General features: G+C 41.2%; 1 protein-coding gene across 2 annotated transcripts in view; it reads left to right on the top strand.

Annotated features, from left to right (window-relative positions):
* The window catches only part of LOC122877516 (cadherin-2-like), a 122,283-nt gene that overhangs the window by 83,900 nt on the left and 20,394 nt on the right, over positions 1 to 17,989 (top strand). The window contains exons 13-14 of one of the 2 annotated variants that reach the window (XM_044199157.1): positions 682 to 915; positions 1,216 to 1,298. In XM_044199157.1, the coding sequence (XP_044055092.1) occupies positions 682 to 915; positions 1,216 to 1,298 (317 nt within the window). The remainder of the gene's footprint in view (positions 1 to 681; positions 916 to 1,215; positions 1,299 to 17,989) is intronic. The other variant, XM_044199156.1, reaches the window with a different exon arrangement.

The raw sequence follows: 17,989 nt of genomic DNA, 5'->3' as shown, positions 1-17,989 counted from the left end.
GTGACTGAAGCCAGTGTGACACGTTTTGGTTGCAAACCAACCATTTTGCCTTTGTGAACATGCCAGTTTTGATTTAGTTTCTAGTATACTTCCAAATTTACACAGGAAACTGTTTTCTTTATTACTGGCTATTGCTTTCAGCCCATTTCCTTGTTCCCATTTGGAACACCGTAAGAAAGAAAAATAATCCACTTTCTCCTCTTAGATTAAAGCTACATAACGAGGTAAATCTGGCCCTGTTGGACTCTGAATCAAATGTCTGGGGAACAGTTGCATTTTGTGGCAGAAGCTATTTAGAAATTAGACATTTAGACATTTTATTGTCCTTTTCACTTCAGTTGTTTTTGTTACCTCACAGTAAGTAATTGAGATTTGTGGGTTCGGGACTGGTGTAAAGTTTCTATTTTAGTTGGTATCTTTGAAAATGAATATAGGGGAAAATATGCAGAACTCTTCTCTCCATCAGCAACTGCTGTTGAAATGCTTTTTCCAAAGCAAAGAACCGCCAGCTGCTCCTGTGACCACCATTAGCAGACTAGCAGTACTGGGCAGCTCCCAGTGTAATTGAGTGGATGGGCATGAATATGAAGCAGGATGAAGTCTGTAATTGAGGAATTACCACACTTTCACTTTCTCCATCTACTGTATCTACCCTTCCATCTTCATCTTATCATACTCTAGGCGAGTACGCCCAGCTTCGACTGCGGATCGGCTCTCTAGCCAGTGGGATCTACGAGGTTCCCATCATGATCACAGACTCTGGCAACCTGCCCATGTCCAACACATCCCACCTGAGGATCAAGGTCTGCCAGTGTGATCACCATGGAGACTGTGTGGACATGGAGCGAATCATTGCGGCAGGACTGGGCACTGGAGCCATCATCGCCATCCTCATCTGTATCATCATACTATTAGGTGAGCCTCCCACACAACCACACACACACACACAGGTTGTTGCTGTAGCACTAAGTAGACCTAACATAATATACAAGAAGTGTAGAAACTGATTTAGAATTGAAAGGAACTATTCAAACATAACCCTTTCAACCCAAATGTCAACAGTAGAAAAAATAAGTAAGAATATGAAGAAATGATAAATGTTTTATAACAGTATTTTAACTGCTTACATAACCTGAAAGAGAATCAAATTCGTATATCATTTTAAAGCTGACATTAAAGCTTTCAACACTTTGTGAAATTCCATTCCATCCACAGTTGTTGTAGCAGGCTGTTTGGAAGACGTTTGGAACATGCCCTACCTTGTAAAGTGCGAATCTACTGGGCTGAAGCCTGATTGAGTAAGTGTAAATGGAGGTGGACAAAACTAAATCAACACCTCTGACACAGAGTCAGCAAAAACTGGTTCAGTCTGAGTTTAGTGAAAACCCAACCCAAGGCTCATCTTTTTGCCTACATCCATTACAGTTCACAGACCTCCCTGTTTCTACTTTGAGTAACTGTACCATAGTTGTGTGAGCACATTAGAGAGAGATGCAACACCTTCTGACACTTTTTAATCGACGGATGGTGGATGGTGACCTTTGACCTTTGATTAAATATTATCTGTTGTCTGTCTGATGCAGAGTGAGGTGTGAATGAATTGGAAAGATGTGGGAGGGTAGGCGGAGTTTGCGTGAACCAATGGGAGGGTTAGCCAGTGGGAAAATAGGTTAGGAGGAGCTTGCGTGAAAAGAAAAAAATAAATAAAAGCTGAATATTTCTGGTCTGAAACATCAAACAAGATGAATCAGTTGAAGATGATCAGCCAGACACCTGTGATGCATTATCAAAACGCAACACCAGGGGGTGCACCCAAGAAACAGGTGTTGTATTTGGCTCGGATCCAGACACCTCCCCCCAGCGCGCTTCAGGATGAATGGCTTTTAGAAAATGGAGGTGTGTGGGGATATGCGTTCAATTATGAAGTCAACGAACTTTGTTTTTACCAGCTGGAGAAAGGAGAAACGTTTGGACATGAATGTCTGTTTGAAATGCCAGATTATTTCTTCCATCGGCACTATAATGAGTTGACGAAACGGCTTTGGATGGATCGTTTCATCAGAGCCATTCAACGGGCGCTTCAGGCACGCCATATCTACGTGTCTGCATACAGACTCCACGGCGCTTCCGAGGCCTTTCTTTGTAACCTCAAAAAACGCATCAGAGAGAAATTGGAGATGTACTACGCTCTGATCGGTCAAGACGAGAAAAAGATTGATGTATTTTCAAAACGGGCTTCTGCCAGAGCTTTGAAGACAAAAACAGGGGTTGAGGTCTCTAAGGCCTTTGACTCTTTTTTAAAAGAAAGCCGGACCCCTGAAAAGTTACAAACGGACGTGGGCAAAGAGTTCTTTAACAAAAGCTTTGAGGGGTTGATGAAGAAATGAGGAATTAATCATTTTGCAACTGCCAGTGAACTGAAAGCGTCTGTTATTGAAAGATTGAAAACACTGTGGAGGTATTTTACGGCTACAAACAGCTGTAGGTACATGGACGTCTTACAGGAATTGCTTGACAGCTACAATAACAGTTATCATAAAAGTATAAAAATGACGCCTATGCAGGTGACGTCAGAAAAAGTCTCTCGAGTGTTTGAAAACCTGTACGGAACATTTCCCATACGCGACAAAAACAAATTAAAGATGAATTTTAAAGGAGGGAGATTTGGTGAGAATATCCAAACTGAGAGGAGTGTTTGATAAAAAATATCAACAGTTATACCCATGAATTGTTCACAGTAACCGAACATATACCTCGCCAACCCCCTGTGTACAAACTGAAAGATTATGACGGAGAACCTATCCAAGGCTCGTTTTACAAAGCAGAGTTGCAAAAAGTCAAGGTTGGTAAAGACAAAGCATTTCAAGTTGAAGAAATTTTGGACGAGCGTGTTGTCAGGGGTAAAAAACAAATGCTGGTGCGTTGGAAAAACTGGCCTAAGAAATTCAACAGCTGGGTCAAGGCAAGCGACCTGAAAAATGTATAAAAACAAATAGGTACGTCGAATCTGAATCATTACAACATGGACCAACTCACAGGAGAAGGGTTCTACGTTGTCCTACCCTCCAACGCCAGTCTCGATGTATTAAATAACAAAAATAACACGATAAACAATAAAAATAACACGAGCTCCAGCTACGCGTTGATTTAGCGCAGCATATTGATTTAGAGGGCCCGTGGGAGGTAGCTCTGACAGAGATTTCATACCCCCACACCTGGTTTAACATTTCTAGTGAGGATGCTTATTTTGAATGGAGGAATAAACCCCAAGATGATGCGTCAAAGAGCGAGGTGTTCACCCGTCAGGGGTTTAGGGGAGGTTATTATCACAACCTGGACCAGCTCAAGATAGAGCTGAATACCTTTCTTAGAAAAATTAACTCAGATATTTATTTAGGGTTTAGCTCCATTCAAAAGAGATTTGATTTTCAGGCAGGAGGTCAATATCATTTACGAGTTTACCCCCCTCTGGCTTACATCTTGGGGGTTAAGAGGGGAGAATGGGTTATTTTCAATCAACGGTTGGCTCCCTATCTGGCTGATATAAAGGGAGGATTTCATCACATGTATTGTTATACTGATGTGGTACGACATCAACTGGTTGGTGACGCTTACACTCCGCTCTTGAGAACTATCACTATAGAAGTGACGTACGGGGACGTCATCACGCAGTATTTTAATCCACCCTGCTACCTACCAGTGGTCAAGCAACACATCGAAAACATCCACATTGAGATAAAGACGGATCAAAATAAACCTGTAAATTTTACTTTTGGGAAGACTATCGTGAAACTCCATTTTAGAACTTCCAAAAAAAATCCTCTGTGACAAAAACAAAATGATGCATCAGAGAGACTTGATCCTCACCGTTTTGTGAGTTATTATGAGAAACAAGTAGGGGGCGCTCTCTGGGGGCTGGTTTTTATGGGGCGCCTGTTATGTATGGGAGAGGAATCGGTTCGATTTTTTTCTAAAATATTTCGTTTTGTATCGCCTTTGGTGAAAAAAGGATTTGCCATTGCTAAGCCTCATCTTAAATCAGCCACAAAAAACATTGCCTCTGAGGTGATAAGCCACGCGGTTAGTAGAATAGGGGGTCGATTGGACAACGGGGCTCAAGAAGGATCCGGCGGTTTTAGCCAGACGACTGAGGAAGAGACCTCCCGGGCAGCGAGTAAAAGAGCGTAGGTCAAAAAAGAGAAAATCAGTAGGGAGAAGTAAGTCCAAAGGAAAGCACGGTGTTGTGAGCTCTGGAGATATATTTTAGAAAACAAATATTGCGCTTTTACATCACAAATCGGCCAAATGCACTATGGGTGAGCTGGATTTATTTTTAGCACCCATGACACAACTGTCCATCGATGAAAAGCTCTACACAGAAGTCCTGCCTTTGTCAGCCATTACTGATGGAGGTCCTATTGAATTTTTTATCCCAGGAGATGGGGAAAAATACACGGATCTGAATGATACTTTGATTCATCTTCGTGTGAAAATTACCAACGCCGACGGATCAAACCTAGCCGCTGACGCAGCAGTGGGTCTCGTCAATTATCCTCTGAATACAATTTTTAACCAATGCGACGTTATTCTGGGGGATAGGTTAATTTCACAATCCAGCGCAACTCACCCTTACAGAGGGATGATAGAGACCCTCCTCAACTATTCAGCCGATACGCTAAAAAGTCAGTTCACTGCCGGATTACTTTACAAAGACACAGCCGGTGCTATGGACTCTATAGTACCAAATAACGGTCAAAACAGGGGGTTAAATCATAGAGCTCGGTTCACCTCGGAATCTAAAGAGCTTCACCTGCTAGGTTCTCTTCATGCAGACATAATTTTCTGTGAGAGGCTTCTCTTGAACTCTGTGGATTTGAGAATTAAGCTGACCAGAGCTAACAACGCCTTCTGTCTCATGGGCAACGCTGCCAGCACTTTCCGTTTAAAAATACTGGGGGCCTCGTTGTCAAGAAAGTCACAGTTTCCCCGGCCGTGCGTTTAGGTCACGCGTCAGCTTTAATGAGGGGGAAACGCTCTCTACCCTAAATCACGAGTGAACGTAAAAACCTACTTAATCCTGGAGAATTCCAGAACCAGGAAAATCTAGTGATAGCTATGGTGAACCATGAAGCCTTCACAGGAAAAAGAGATCTGTCACCCTTCAATTTTATTCACAACAACGTTGAATACATGGCTCTGTGTCAGGACAGGAGACAGGTGCCCGCCAAAGCTTTCCAACCTCAATTTAATCAGGGGTTATCCGTCAGAGAGTTTTACAATATGTTTACCGCTACAGGGAGACACTTGAAAGATTTAGCTCTAAGCATCGACCGGGAGGAAATTCAGCGGGGCTACTCTTTGTTCGTTTTTTAATCTCAACGCCTGCGAAGATGCTGATGCATTGTTGTGCGTTTCCAACAGAAATTTAAGACTGGAAATGAGATTCAGAGAACCGTTGCCCCATACTACCACTCATCGTTTATGCTTGTTACGAGTCTATTTTGGAGATTAATTCCAAACGACAACTATTACTGAGACAATATGAACAATCACCATTTGGACGGATTTACTACGCACTTACTAGGAGATGCTTTTTGCGGCGTGTGGGCCGCGGATCAGTTACCTTTACTGCAACAGTCCTTTAGACTTCCAGCCTTTTTTATAGTCAACACACACCCTGCACACGAACCAGGAGAGCACTGGTTGGCCCTCACTCTTGAGGAAAGCAAAAAAGGCAGCTTTTTTGATTCTTTCGGATTCTCCCCGGATTTTTCACATTATCCTAAAAGCATCTCGCAATAGCATCTTGTAGCGTCTGTATTGTGTAAAAATTTTGACTACATTGGGCTGGTCAGAGGCCTGAAAAATGACATCGCCCAAAATAATCAAATGATTTTGGTCAGAGGGAAACAGTTTTTCATCATCAAAAGAAGGAGGCAGGCCCTCAACAAATTTAATCTTTTTATTCTTCTTTTGCTGTTCAGCATTTGAACAGCAACAGTTGAAACAATGTAAAAATCCATACAATGTTATCAGGCATTACATCCATCACATGATTACAGTTTTCCAAAACAGACTTTACAAAATAAGTCTTGCCACAGCCACTCGGTCCTGTGACCAGACAAGAAAAAGGCATTTTCAGTCTGGGGTCAAAGTCAATTTCTTCGGATGAAAACATTTTCTCCTCAATAACCAAAAGGCAATGTATGTCCTAGACTCAGCAGCCATCTCTTATCATATACAACTCTGAACTTTTTTTGAATCTTTTTCATTTTATTTTTTAGAAGGAAGCCTTTCTTATCTCGCACAATACTGTGTTGAGGGATTTCAATGATCCCCCCTCGTTAGAGTTTTGCACATAATCCTGAACCAGGTCTTTGACACTATCAAAGTTGGCAATTTCACAGCATTGGTGCGTCTGCGTAATGCCTTTTAAGCATAAAACAACCTTGTTGTTTCGAGTTTGGTATGCATAACTTTTTGGACCCGCAGCCACAAATTCTTTGATACTATCTCCCCCCTAATTCGTCCGTCAAATCTCCCAGGTAATTACCCAGCTTGAGCAGCATCTCTCCCTCTTTTGTGACATAGATGTCTGTAGGCTATCTGTATCGCAGTAAAGGACTTGCAGCTGTTCCAAATACCTGTACAAAGTCAGACGCCCGTAGGCTGTGGTGAAAGCGGCTATAAAAACGTTATCTACCTTGTTTGGTAGCGGGATACAACAGTCTCCGTAAGACCACTGCACCAAAGCCATTTTGTCATTGACGAAGGAGAAGTACTTGACTTGATATTTTTCAGAAAACATGAGGTTAAAGAATTCTTCTGGGTCTGTGACTAGTTTGGTTTGTGTTTGGTTGCATCTCTGTGCGAACTTACCCCAAAAAGGAGTTCAGACATAATTTAGACACTTGTCTTTTAGCAGGGTTTGGTCTGATTTTATCAGCCTCCAGCAAAATCCCTTGGTTTGCATTATAGTCACTGATGTACTTTTCTCTGCTTTCCTGATCTACAGCATCGGACGGGTAGCCCGAAGCTTCCTGTTTACCTTTCAGAAAAGTGTGCATATAGTCAACAAATATAGAATCACTCCGTCTATCAAAGTGCCATACCTCAGTTATTTCAGCTATCCGATAGCCCATCTCCAAAACCTTGTTAAATTCAGGAGTGACCCAGACACCGGTGAATGCCCTGTCATCATCACTATGCCGACACGGGCCCTCCTGCAAATTGAGCTTGGCGCATGCTCAACAAAGGGTAAACACAAGCTTAGCCCCCGTCGTTCTATAGGGCAGGACTGGAAAGTACAACTCTCAGCGGGTAGACCCTTGCCCTGATTAGCCCAAAGTAGCTTTGAGGTTCTTGGAAATCTTTATAGATTATTTCAGGGTGTCCGAGAGGATAGGGGAAGTTGGTGTTACAGTAAGGATAGAGAGATGTCATATCTACATAAGAGATTGTCTCATTCGACGCAGCGGTGTGTCTCAACTTTATAGCAGAGGTATGCCCTCCGTACAAAGCTTCGCGGGTTGACAACGGCTGTGGAGCATCATATTGTTTGAGAAACTCCTTCAACCCCTGATGAGATTTCTTCAACATCCTCCATGTACGCATGATGATGAGTTTTACCTTGTGCGTGGCTTCTAACTCACGTTATTTCTCCTCACAGCGCGCCTGCAACTCCCTGAAGGGACGGCCCATCAGAGGACAGGTGTCGTGCGCTTGATAGCAAATTGAACAACCGTGATAGAAATATCCTAGAAACTCAGACATATTTTCAGCAATTTCAGCATACCTGTCTACAAAGAACCGCCCCAGCTGTTTTTCCCCCTTATTTAAAGCATGTTGGATAGGCACGTCATGGGTGTGTGACAACCACTCTAACCACTAGATACCGGCATTTGAATGTTTTGAACTGACGCCTGTAGTCGTCCGGAGAGGGGATTGCTAAAGTTTTCGGTGGTAGAAAGTTTGTCAGAAACACCTTCATGCATGCCGACGTGATGGTCGCACAGCTGAAGGGATCAATGGCGGTGTCAGCGATATACTGTTTTTTGAACATCATGCAACCCTCAGCAAGAATGTCTACATCATTTTGACAATAGAGGCGTGCCTCTTTCATGAAGTTGAATGTGCCGTGCCGCACCGTCGCGTACCAACTGTAAAAGTCTGTTAGTTGCTCCGTTGTCATGGTCTCAATACCGTAAGACTGACGGGGAGGGTACTCACCTGTATAACTCAAATGGGCCTCTGAGCTGAAACCATGAAGAAAGTACCCCTTTATTTTATCACTGAAACCAAGCGCTTTCGGAAAATTAGCTAAACACATTGTTAAAAAGGATAAAGAGTCAATGTATCTTTTTTTGTAATCAATATCAGTGACACAAATTACTTTTTACCCTTGCATAATCAAAGAGGGCTTTAAACCCTCTTCGACCATGGCTTTGATAAGGAGATAGCTGTCAAAACCTCAGGCATTGTGTGCTATAAACACAGAAGTCATCTGAAATGCAGTAGAAACTCTTTGGCACAATCTGTACCCTGAGAGCTCCATATTTTACCATCTAAGGTTCGTGTACACACTAAAAATGAAGCGTGAACGCCGTTCTCGTTGATGTACATTTCAGAATCATAAAACACCACTTTTTCATTGTGTTTTGTTTCAGAGGGTAACTTTGGATGTAGCACAGATGAACGTCTGTCTCAGAGTCAGATCAATTTCTCGCCGCAAATTTCAAATTTCGCAATCTGACACTTGTGGTGTTTACCATTACCGTTCATAGCACAGTAGTACAGCATTGCACATTTGGTACATTTTTTGTACAAGGCACAAGCGCTGGCATATGTTTGACCTCTCGATCTCTCTGTAGGTTCTTTGTGTTTGGTCAAACACAAAGGCGAGCGACACGTTCTCTTGCATTGGTCACACACAACAGGTTGACACGGTCTCTGTGTACAACCAGGGTTGTAGCATACGGTGCAACGAGCGTCGCAAGTATGGCCTAACACAGTGTTTAAACCTGTAAAGCAGTGTTCACAAACATAAGGTGAACCTAGAAAGGCTTTGAGATTTTTAACCGCATAGTAGTAATTTTGGAAGAGAAACAAAATCAGGGTTTTACTCCTGTCAGATAGTCTTGGGCTATCTGTTAAGAATTTGCGGAGAGCCCTGTCATCCTCGGTTCTGCAAAACACTACAATTTTACAGTCCAATGCAGTTTCAAATTTTGGGATGTCGCTAAAGGATACAGCGATCTGATTGTCTAACTTCGCCTACTTCATTTTGAAGCTGTCTACCGCGTTCAAGGGCTTCTCTGTCGCTGATATCGGGATGTAACAGATGAGCCAGACAGATGGCAAAACATAGTTGATTCTCTCTGTTCTGGACGATGTACAGAAAATGTCTTTTTTAAATGATTTCACAGTCTAGCATTTTCCCCAGAATTTGTTTCCCCACCCCTAGGGTTCTGGATCACTTCTACAATAAGTTCCAGGCGACCATCGCCATAACGGCCCAGTTAGACTGCACAACAACGGAGTAAGAGCCTTTCAAAGTCAGCTAGGCTGGGGAGCACGTCATTAGATAAGACAACCGAGACGTTACTATGGAGATTTTGCCCGCGCAGCTCTAACTGTACCGCATCTCGAGGAGTTGCGTATGCCAATGCTTGCTGTAGCAACGCATCCGCTTGTTGCAAAGTTATGTTGTAATAAACGCCGTAGTTCACTATTCCATCTGCGTTAAGAGGGGGTGGAAAGTTTAACAACTGTCTGATTTGATAATTTGCAAATCGGCTTTGCCGCACAACGCTTGGTTGTGGTGAAATACGAGCACCTCCTTGCTGCACAGGAGGACTGGGTGTGCTGAGATCGATATGGTTTGTGGGTGTCTGAGGGTCTGATAAAGCGGGATTTTGTTTGAGTTGGACATTTATTCTGATTGTCTCTTCTGGTGATGATTCATCATGAATCATTTTGGAAACCCGACTCATTCTGAAGATTGTGTGCTACTGAGTCTGCTAAACTCTAGACATCAGATCCAATTGCTGGCATGTAGTTCTGCAACACTGAGAGCACCTGGAGGGTCTGGACCTGGGTCTGTTTGCTAGAGATAAAAAAGAAAGAGAGAAACAAAAAAGAAAACATTAACTTCATAAAAGGGACAGACCTCATAAACACAACTGTCCCCATAAGGTTGGTATGTAAACAGACAGCCAGACGGCGTGTGTGTGTGAGTGAGAGAGAGAGAGAGAGAGAGAGAGAGAGACTGTGTGTGTCACAACTTGTTGTGAAGACAAGGGTAAGGACCAAAAACAGCTGTTTTTACTTTAAGAGAGACTGATGAAAATAACAAATGCAAAAAACCTAGAATTTCATATTTTTAGCAGCTTATTCCTATATTACAAAACACCAAAATAATAATAGCTTATAACAGCACACGGTCAAATATACCTTATGAGACTCAGCTTTGTAGAAAATTACATTTTAAAGCACAATCTATTTAATTTCACACATACAAAACCTTCCGTGTTTGCTTATGATGTAAAATGAGAGAAAAGGAAGGTACATTGTGTTTCCTGCTGGGTAATTACTACATTTATACGGCATGTTTGAATCATCTCACAATGCACTGTAAAACAATTTAAAAAGCAAATAGACTTACAGCATGCCGATGGAAATCCTTCGCTGTAAGCCCTGCGGGATCTCAGGTGTGGATTCTCAGAGCTGGAACTGGTTCTCCTGTGGTTGCGACCCGATGAGAATCCTGGATCTCCGCTGGTTGAGGCCTAGACCTCTCCACAACCATCAGCGGTTGGTTAGTGGTTGAGACAGGCTCTCGGTGAAATGGCGGTTGTTCTTCAAAATTTTGATGCGGCATCACATCCCCCGGATCTCCTCCGGTTAACCGGACAGCGTCTAGAGAATATTTAATGTCTTAACCGCATGAGGCATGCCTGGTTGTGTCATCCTGTGGTTGTGATGATGGCGATAGCCCTTCTTGGAAATATTGGTCCAAACTGCCCCATAGATCTAGCATTAGAAAAAAAAGTTTCTGACTGAGCAACTCACCGGGTAATACCACGTCCTCTGAAAGCACAGATGAGGAGTCAGTATCAGATGAGGTCTCGGATGTTGAGGTGTCAGTTGATGACTCTGAAAGATATAATTTATATCACGGTAGGAAATCACGGTAGGAAATAAAAGTCTTTTAAATATTTCTGTATTAAAAATACACAATAGACCTGTACTTAACAGACTCCTCTGCTAGAAGGTTCAGCCCTCCATTTAGAGTCACTGCAAAGAATGAAAAAACTCCCTATGTTTCTGCCTAAAGGTTTAAACGCATAAAATAGTTTTAAAGATATTGGTAATTTACCGGTTGCTTGAGCCATTTTCCGTTGTCAGATGTTCTAAGTTTTCCTGCTCTCTGCGTCTCACTTGATATCTGTCTACTTCAATAGGTACCCCTGTCTTTAAAGGATTCCTATGTGAAAACAAGGGTTGACCTCTTGACCTTCGCTGGCTCCTGTGTGTGTGTGTGTGGAGTGTATTTGGTACAGAGATTAGCCTCTTAGATTTAATTTATTTCTTTTACTTATTTTTCTCATCATTTATTATACAGATCTCACACACGGAGCTTCACACTAATTGTAATTTCCCCTTATGATATTGTGAAACTTTAAAGTATAATCTTTTTCAACATAAGAATGAGTAAAGGCCTCCAGATTCCAGTATTTACCCATATTTTGTACTAAGTGTGTATGAAAGTGTTGTCCGGATGACATGCATTCAGCATATCATAAAGCCACACTCTTTACACTGTCTGGCTTCACACAGTCTGCTTCAAAAAGAGCAACAAATGCCATGGACATCTTTATGGTTATATTTACATTGTGTGACAAGTTTCACACGCCAATTTCAATTGCCTTCACAGATGATTGAGCAGCAAGGAATCTTTAGAAAGAGCAGCAAACTTTTAGTGGGATACAGGATGTTTTGACGATTGAGAAACACCATGGACATCTTTATGGTTATATTTACATTGTATGAGGAGTTTCACAAGCTAATTTCAAACTGCCTTCACAGATGGCTGACCTTTAGGGGTGATGGTATTACAGAGGAAATCTGATACCCTCATTCCACAGTCTGTACAGGAGCTGCAAGAGATGCTACTCATGCAGATCACAGTGTGCACAGGGGTTGTAAGGAATGCTGCATGTTGATGTTCATCAACGGATATCTGGACATTTATTCAGCTTCAAAACTTTAATCATTTTATTTTTTAGGACGCAAACTCCTCCTAACCTATTTTCCCATTGGCTAACGTTCCCATTGGTTCATGCAAACTTCGCCTACCCTCCCACATCTTTCCAATTCGTTCACACCTCACTCTGCACCAGACAAACAGAGAAGGATGTGTCTTTTGCTCCTGAAAGATTAGATTTTACAGATGGTAAATTATTTTTATACTTTTGATACTATCGATTTCACTTAAATTATTTAAATGAATTATTTAATCATTATTTAATTTACAGGGTTTTTTTCATTCCCCCGCCTATTTTACTCCCATTCTATCCTGCTCACCACGCCTGCTTCACGCTCATTGGCCCACGCATAACTCGGGGGGGGGGGGTCACCATCTATAATCAGTCGATTATCATCAGTCTGTTGGTAAGTCCACCACTTTGGTCCAGAAATGTCTCAACAACTATTGGATGGACTGGCATGAAAATTTTTTACAGACATTTGTGTTCTCCTGAAGAAGAATTGTTATTGCAGTTTTGGAGTACTGATAGATTTCTGGGTGTCGGAGTTTGTACTGAAGCTAGTGAGAAGTAACAGCATGCACAGCTCCAAATCTTAAACACTATTGGGTGCACAGCCATAGCAAGGATCAAAACAATACAGACTACTGGCACTCACAGATAAATAATATTCATGTTTACTGTGGACAAAAACTAACGTGTTTCAGCTAGAAGCAATCGTCAGCGTAATCAAAACAGCAGAAGTGGCAGTGATATAAACAGGTGAGGTTCAAACACCAATCAGCAAAGAGAATATATAATTGCATGATAGGATCCATCCGTGAATGAACCGCCCAGGAGCGGCCTCTCCTAAAGATGGTGTGACCACAAACATCAGAAACAACAATGAGTGACACAAGCTGAAAGGTAATGAATATATAAAACTGAATGCCCAAGTCAGGAACCATATAAACTATATAAAAAAGAGCTATGCAATCAAGATTACTAAATGAAGATGCACATAACATAAAAAAACAATAACTGCAAAACATAATACAGAAAAAACCTTCATAATATACATACATTCGTATAGAATATGACCTTTTACTACCCAGAGGATAGAAAAATCTCTGAAAACAGGATTTGTCTATAATGGGGAAACACAACATGTATAAGGAACTAAATTAAGAGCTATATGACCCTGTTAGCCCAAATAGTTAGAATTTTTCAAGAGCGCATAGAAAAATGTGGTTAAAAAAAAAAAAAAAAATGTCAAGACTAAATATGTCCACAAAATACATAAAGAATCCAACTGAGGGCAAATAGCATGTAACTTTTTTTTAAATTATTTTATTTTATTTTTTATTTTTTTAATATGACCCCGTTAAATTGTATGAACCCTTACAAAGTATATAGAAAAATATCATTGAAAAATGTTAAGATAAAATATCAATACACAAATGTTGTAGGGATAAATATCATGTAGAAGGAAACTAATTAAAAGCTATATGACCCTGTCCACTAGCTTGAATCCTTACAAGAGAGCCCAGTAAAATATTGTAGAAACAATGTCAAGAATAAATGACAAGAATGAATACATCTACACAATCTAAATATGGAATCCTAATATAGAGGAAACCCCAATAGATTATAAGAAACAACCCAACAGCAGTTCTTCGTTCAAACCCTTTGGGCCTTTCAGCTTGTAATATATGAATCCAATATGCTTCCCTCTGTAATAGAAGTCTGTCCCTGCACCACCCCTTTTAAACAGAAGTACCATTTCTATACATTGACATTTGAGGGAGCACACATCAAGGCCGGCTGAAGTGAAGTGTCTGGCCAGCGAGGATTTCTCATCTTTATTCCTTATGCTAATTTTATCCTCAGAAATCCTAGTTTTTAACTCCTGTTTAGTTTCACCTATATATACACACACGCTAACCCACACGGACATTTCAAGAGATAGACCACATATTTGGTTCTGCAAGAGATCCTGTTCTTAATGTAGAACTTTTTACCAGTGCTCCAATCATAGCACTGCACTGGGCACAGCTCAAACAAGTTAAATTCCCACCCGGTAGTTTAGACAGAAAATGTTGAGGAGGTTTATAACAATCAGCCCTGAGCAAGGTCTCCCTTAGGTTCCTGGTGCGCTTGTTGGCAAAGACTAGCAAATCTTTAAGAGAATGACCTGCTAAAGAGTCACTGGATAACATGTGCCAGTAATCAGTAACACACCCCTTGATCTCATTGGATAACGGAGAAAACGTGGTAGCCAACACTACGGGAGAGAGAAGATGTCGAGTTAGTAACATGCATATAGAGTGGTGTGTTTGCCCCCTTCCTGATTGCTTATTTTTTTTGCATGTTTGTCACACTTAAATGTTTCAGATCATCAAACAAATTTAAATATTAGTCAAAGATAACACAAGTAAACACACAATGCAGTTTTTAAATGAAGGTTGAATTAATAAGGGAAAACAAAATCCAAACCTACATGGCCCTATGTGAAAAAGTGATTGCCCCCTAAACTTAATAACTGGTTGGGCCTCCCTTAGCAGCAACAACTGCAATCAAGCATTTGCGATAACTTGCAATGAGTCTTTTACAGCGCTGTGGAGGAATTTTGGCCCACTCATCTTTGCAGAATTGTTGTAATTCAGCCACATTGGAGGGTTTGAGCATGAACTGCCTTTTTAAGGTCATGCCACAGCATCTCAATAGGATTCAGGTCAGGGCTTTGACTAGGCCACTCCAAAGTCTTCATTTTGTTCTTCTTCAGCCATTCAGAGGTGGACTTGCTGGTGTGTTTTGGATCATTGTCCTGCTGCAGAACCCAAGTTCGCTTCAGCTTGAGGTCACGAACAGATGGCCGGACATTCTCCTTCAGGAGTTTTTGGTAGAGAGCAGAATTCATGGTTCCATTTATCACAGCAAGTCTTCCAGATCCTGAAGCAGCAAAACAGCCCCAGACCATCACACTACCACCACCATATTTTACTGTTGTATGATGTTCTTTTTCTGAAATGTGGTTTTACTTTTACGCCAGATGTAATGGGACACACACCTTCCAAAAAGTTCAACTTTTGTCTCATCAGTCCACAGAGTATTTTCCCAAAAGTCTTGGGGATCATCAAGATGTTTTCTGGCAAAAATGAGACGAGCCTTAATGTTCTTTTTGCTCAGCAGTGGTTTTCGTCTTGGAACACTGCCATGCAGGCCATTTTTGCCCAGTCTTTCTTATGGTGGAGTCATGAACACTGACCTTAATTGAGGCAAGTGAGGCCTGCAGTTCTTTGGATGTTGTTGTGGGGTCTTTTGTGACCTCTTGGATGAGTCGTCACTGCGCTCTTGGGGTAATTTTGGTCGGCCGGCCACTCCTGGGAAGGTTCACCACTGTTCCATGTCTTTGCCATTTGTGGATAAGGGCTCTCACTGTGGTTCGCTGGAGTCCCAACGCTTTAGAAATGGCTTTACAACCATTTCCAGACTGGTAGAGCCCAATTACTTTCTTTCTAATTTGTTCCTGAATTTCTTTGGATCTCGGCATGATGTCTAGCGTTTGAAGATCTTTTGGTCTACTTCACTTTGTCAGACAGGTCCTATTTAAGTGATTTCTTGATTGAGAACAGGTGTGGCAGTAATCAGGCCTGGGTGTGGCTAGAGAAATTGAATTCAGGTGTGATAAAACATAATTGTGGTTTAACAGGTGGGGCAATAATTTTTTCACACAGGGCCATGAAGGTTTGGATTTTGTTTTACCTTAATAATAACCTTCATTTAAAAACTGCATTTTGTGTTATCTTTGACTAATATTTAAATTTGTTTCATGATCTGAAACATTTAAGTGTGACAAGAAATCAGGAAGAGGCAAACACTTTTTCACACCACTGTATATGCATTCATTCTCTTTGCTGATTGCTGATTGGTGTTTGAACCTCACCTGTTTATACAATAGCAGTTTCCACTGTTTTGATTCTGCTGATTATGGCTTTTAGCTGAAATGCATTTTGGAAGAAAAGGTCTATTTTTTCTCCATCTATCATTTGCATTTAAAGGCAAATAAATCACCACTTTTGTTCCATTTGTAGCGGCAGCCAGCAGCTAGGATCAGTCACCGTTAGTGGAGCTCGTTTGGTAAAGCATAGGTTTGCCATGGAAGAGATCCCAGGCTCTAATCCCAAGTGTGAGTGTCAAGCTGGTTGCAGCTTTTCATTAATTATGTGCTTGTTAACAACACTTCATGTTCTTGGACACTGTGCATAGCCCTTTTGAGCTGCTTCCTCACCATAATGCTACAAGGTGACAACGGAGTGGACAAACTCAGGAACTTAGCTCTTACTGAGTGCTCAACTGGAGCGATAATAAAGGATTTTGAAGTGATGGATAAATGCAAATGGATAAAAATTTCCTGTTCAGGTCTCAAGATTTTGTACAATCTTGAAGTGGAACAAACATTGAACATTTTAATCAGCCTTAGAGTTTTTGAGAGTGAGTGATGGGCATAATTAATTTCTACTAATTTGCAGCCTACATTTTAGTAAAAGATACATGTTTCTTTGATGCTAAATCTTTTGTGAATTTCCAATTCAAATGTTTTCAAAAACAAAACAGTTTTCAAAATGTTGAAATGGCACCACTGTTAGAAGCTGTGTACAATCTTGCGCATTTTAGTTCATGGAAAGGCAGTTTGTGAAGAGGACAGAAGGAAGAAAGAATCGGAAAGAAAAGAGACAGCAGAAGTAATAGGCTACCAGCCCTTGGGCCTGGTCACTTCAAGACAGAAGCAGAGGTATCATGCAAGCCAAAATTCTGGGGGGACGAAATTAGAACGGGGGGCATGGGGTCTCAGTAATCTCCCACTTTATATCAGGGTCATTACTGTATATTTAAAGATTTTCATGTCAATTATTTGTGCTGTTGGTTACTGAAAATTACACCCACGTCTACACGAGCTTCTACGCTGCTGCCACTTTTCTTGAAAAAGAGCTAAATCTTGTCTGCTTCACCCAAAACTTTTAAGGGGCATAAATTCAAATAAAAAGACTATCCACAATGCAAAGTCGTTTAGAGAACATAGATAATAAAGCCACAGATGAAAGGAACCTGCCAACATAGTGATGGCTGTATTTTCACATGATGCATAGAAGCAGCATGAGTACAGATGAGACTGCTGACGTCACATGACGTGTCTGCTCCATTACCAATAAAAGCTCAGACTGAGCAGCAGTAACCTGTTTTCCAACTGCTCAGTCTCCTTGAAAGATCCATCATCATCACTAGCCTAAGTACCTATAACCTGTAACCACACCTAAAGTTACACACACCGATAGAACTAGAGAGAGGGGGGAAGCAATAATAGCCAAGTGTAGGATTTCCTTGCCTATTAACATCTGCAAGACTCCAAAAGGAGTCCCTAACTCTCTCCAAGTTCACTTCCTAATTGCATTTCATTTTCACACGTTTGAAAAAGGGATTGATGCTCTACTAACCACTTCAGCAACACACCGTTCAGCTGTAGCTACATCTTCTCCAGCACTGATGCACCAGAGTGCTGTGCACGTACCTGCTGCTGTGAACCGATTTCATCCAGCGACTTTTGGAAGAAACCAAATGCCACAGGGAAAGGGGGGGTGTGACTTTTTGAGGTATGATCTATGACATAATTAGAAGAATACATTTGACCTATAATATAAAATGATAATAACTACATATTATAAAAATACTAATAATAAAATAAA

Source organism: Siniperca chuatsi, linkage group LG6 (genome assembly GCF_020085105.1).
Source record: "Siniperca chuatsi isolate FFG_IHB_CAS linkage group LG6, ASM2008510v1, whole genome shotgun sequence".
Taxonomy (NCBI): Eukaryota; Metazoa; Chordata; class Actinopteri; order Centrarchiformes; family Sinipercidae; genus Siniperca; species Siniperca chuatsi.
Note: the sequence above shows the minus strand (reverse complement) of the source record. Positions and strands in the feature narration are given on the sequence as shown.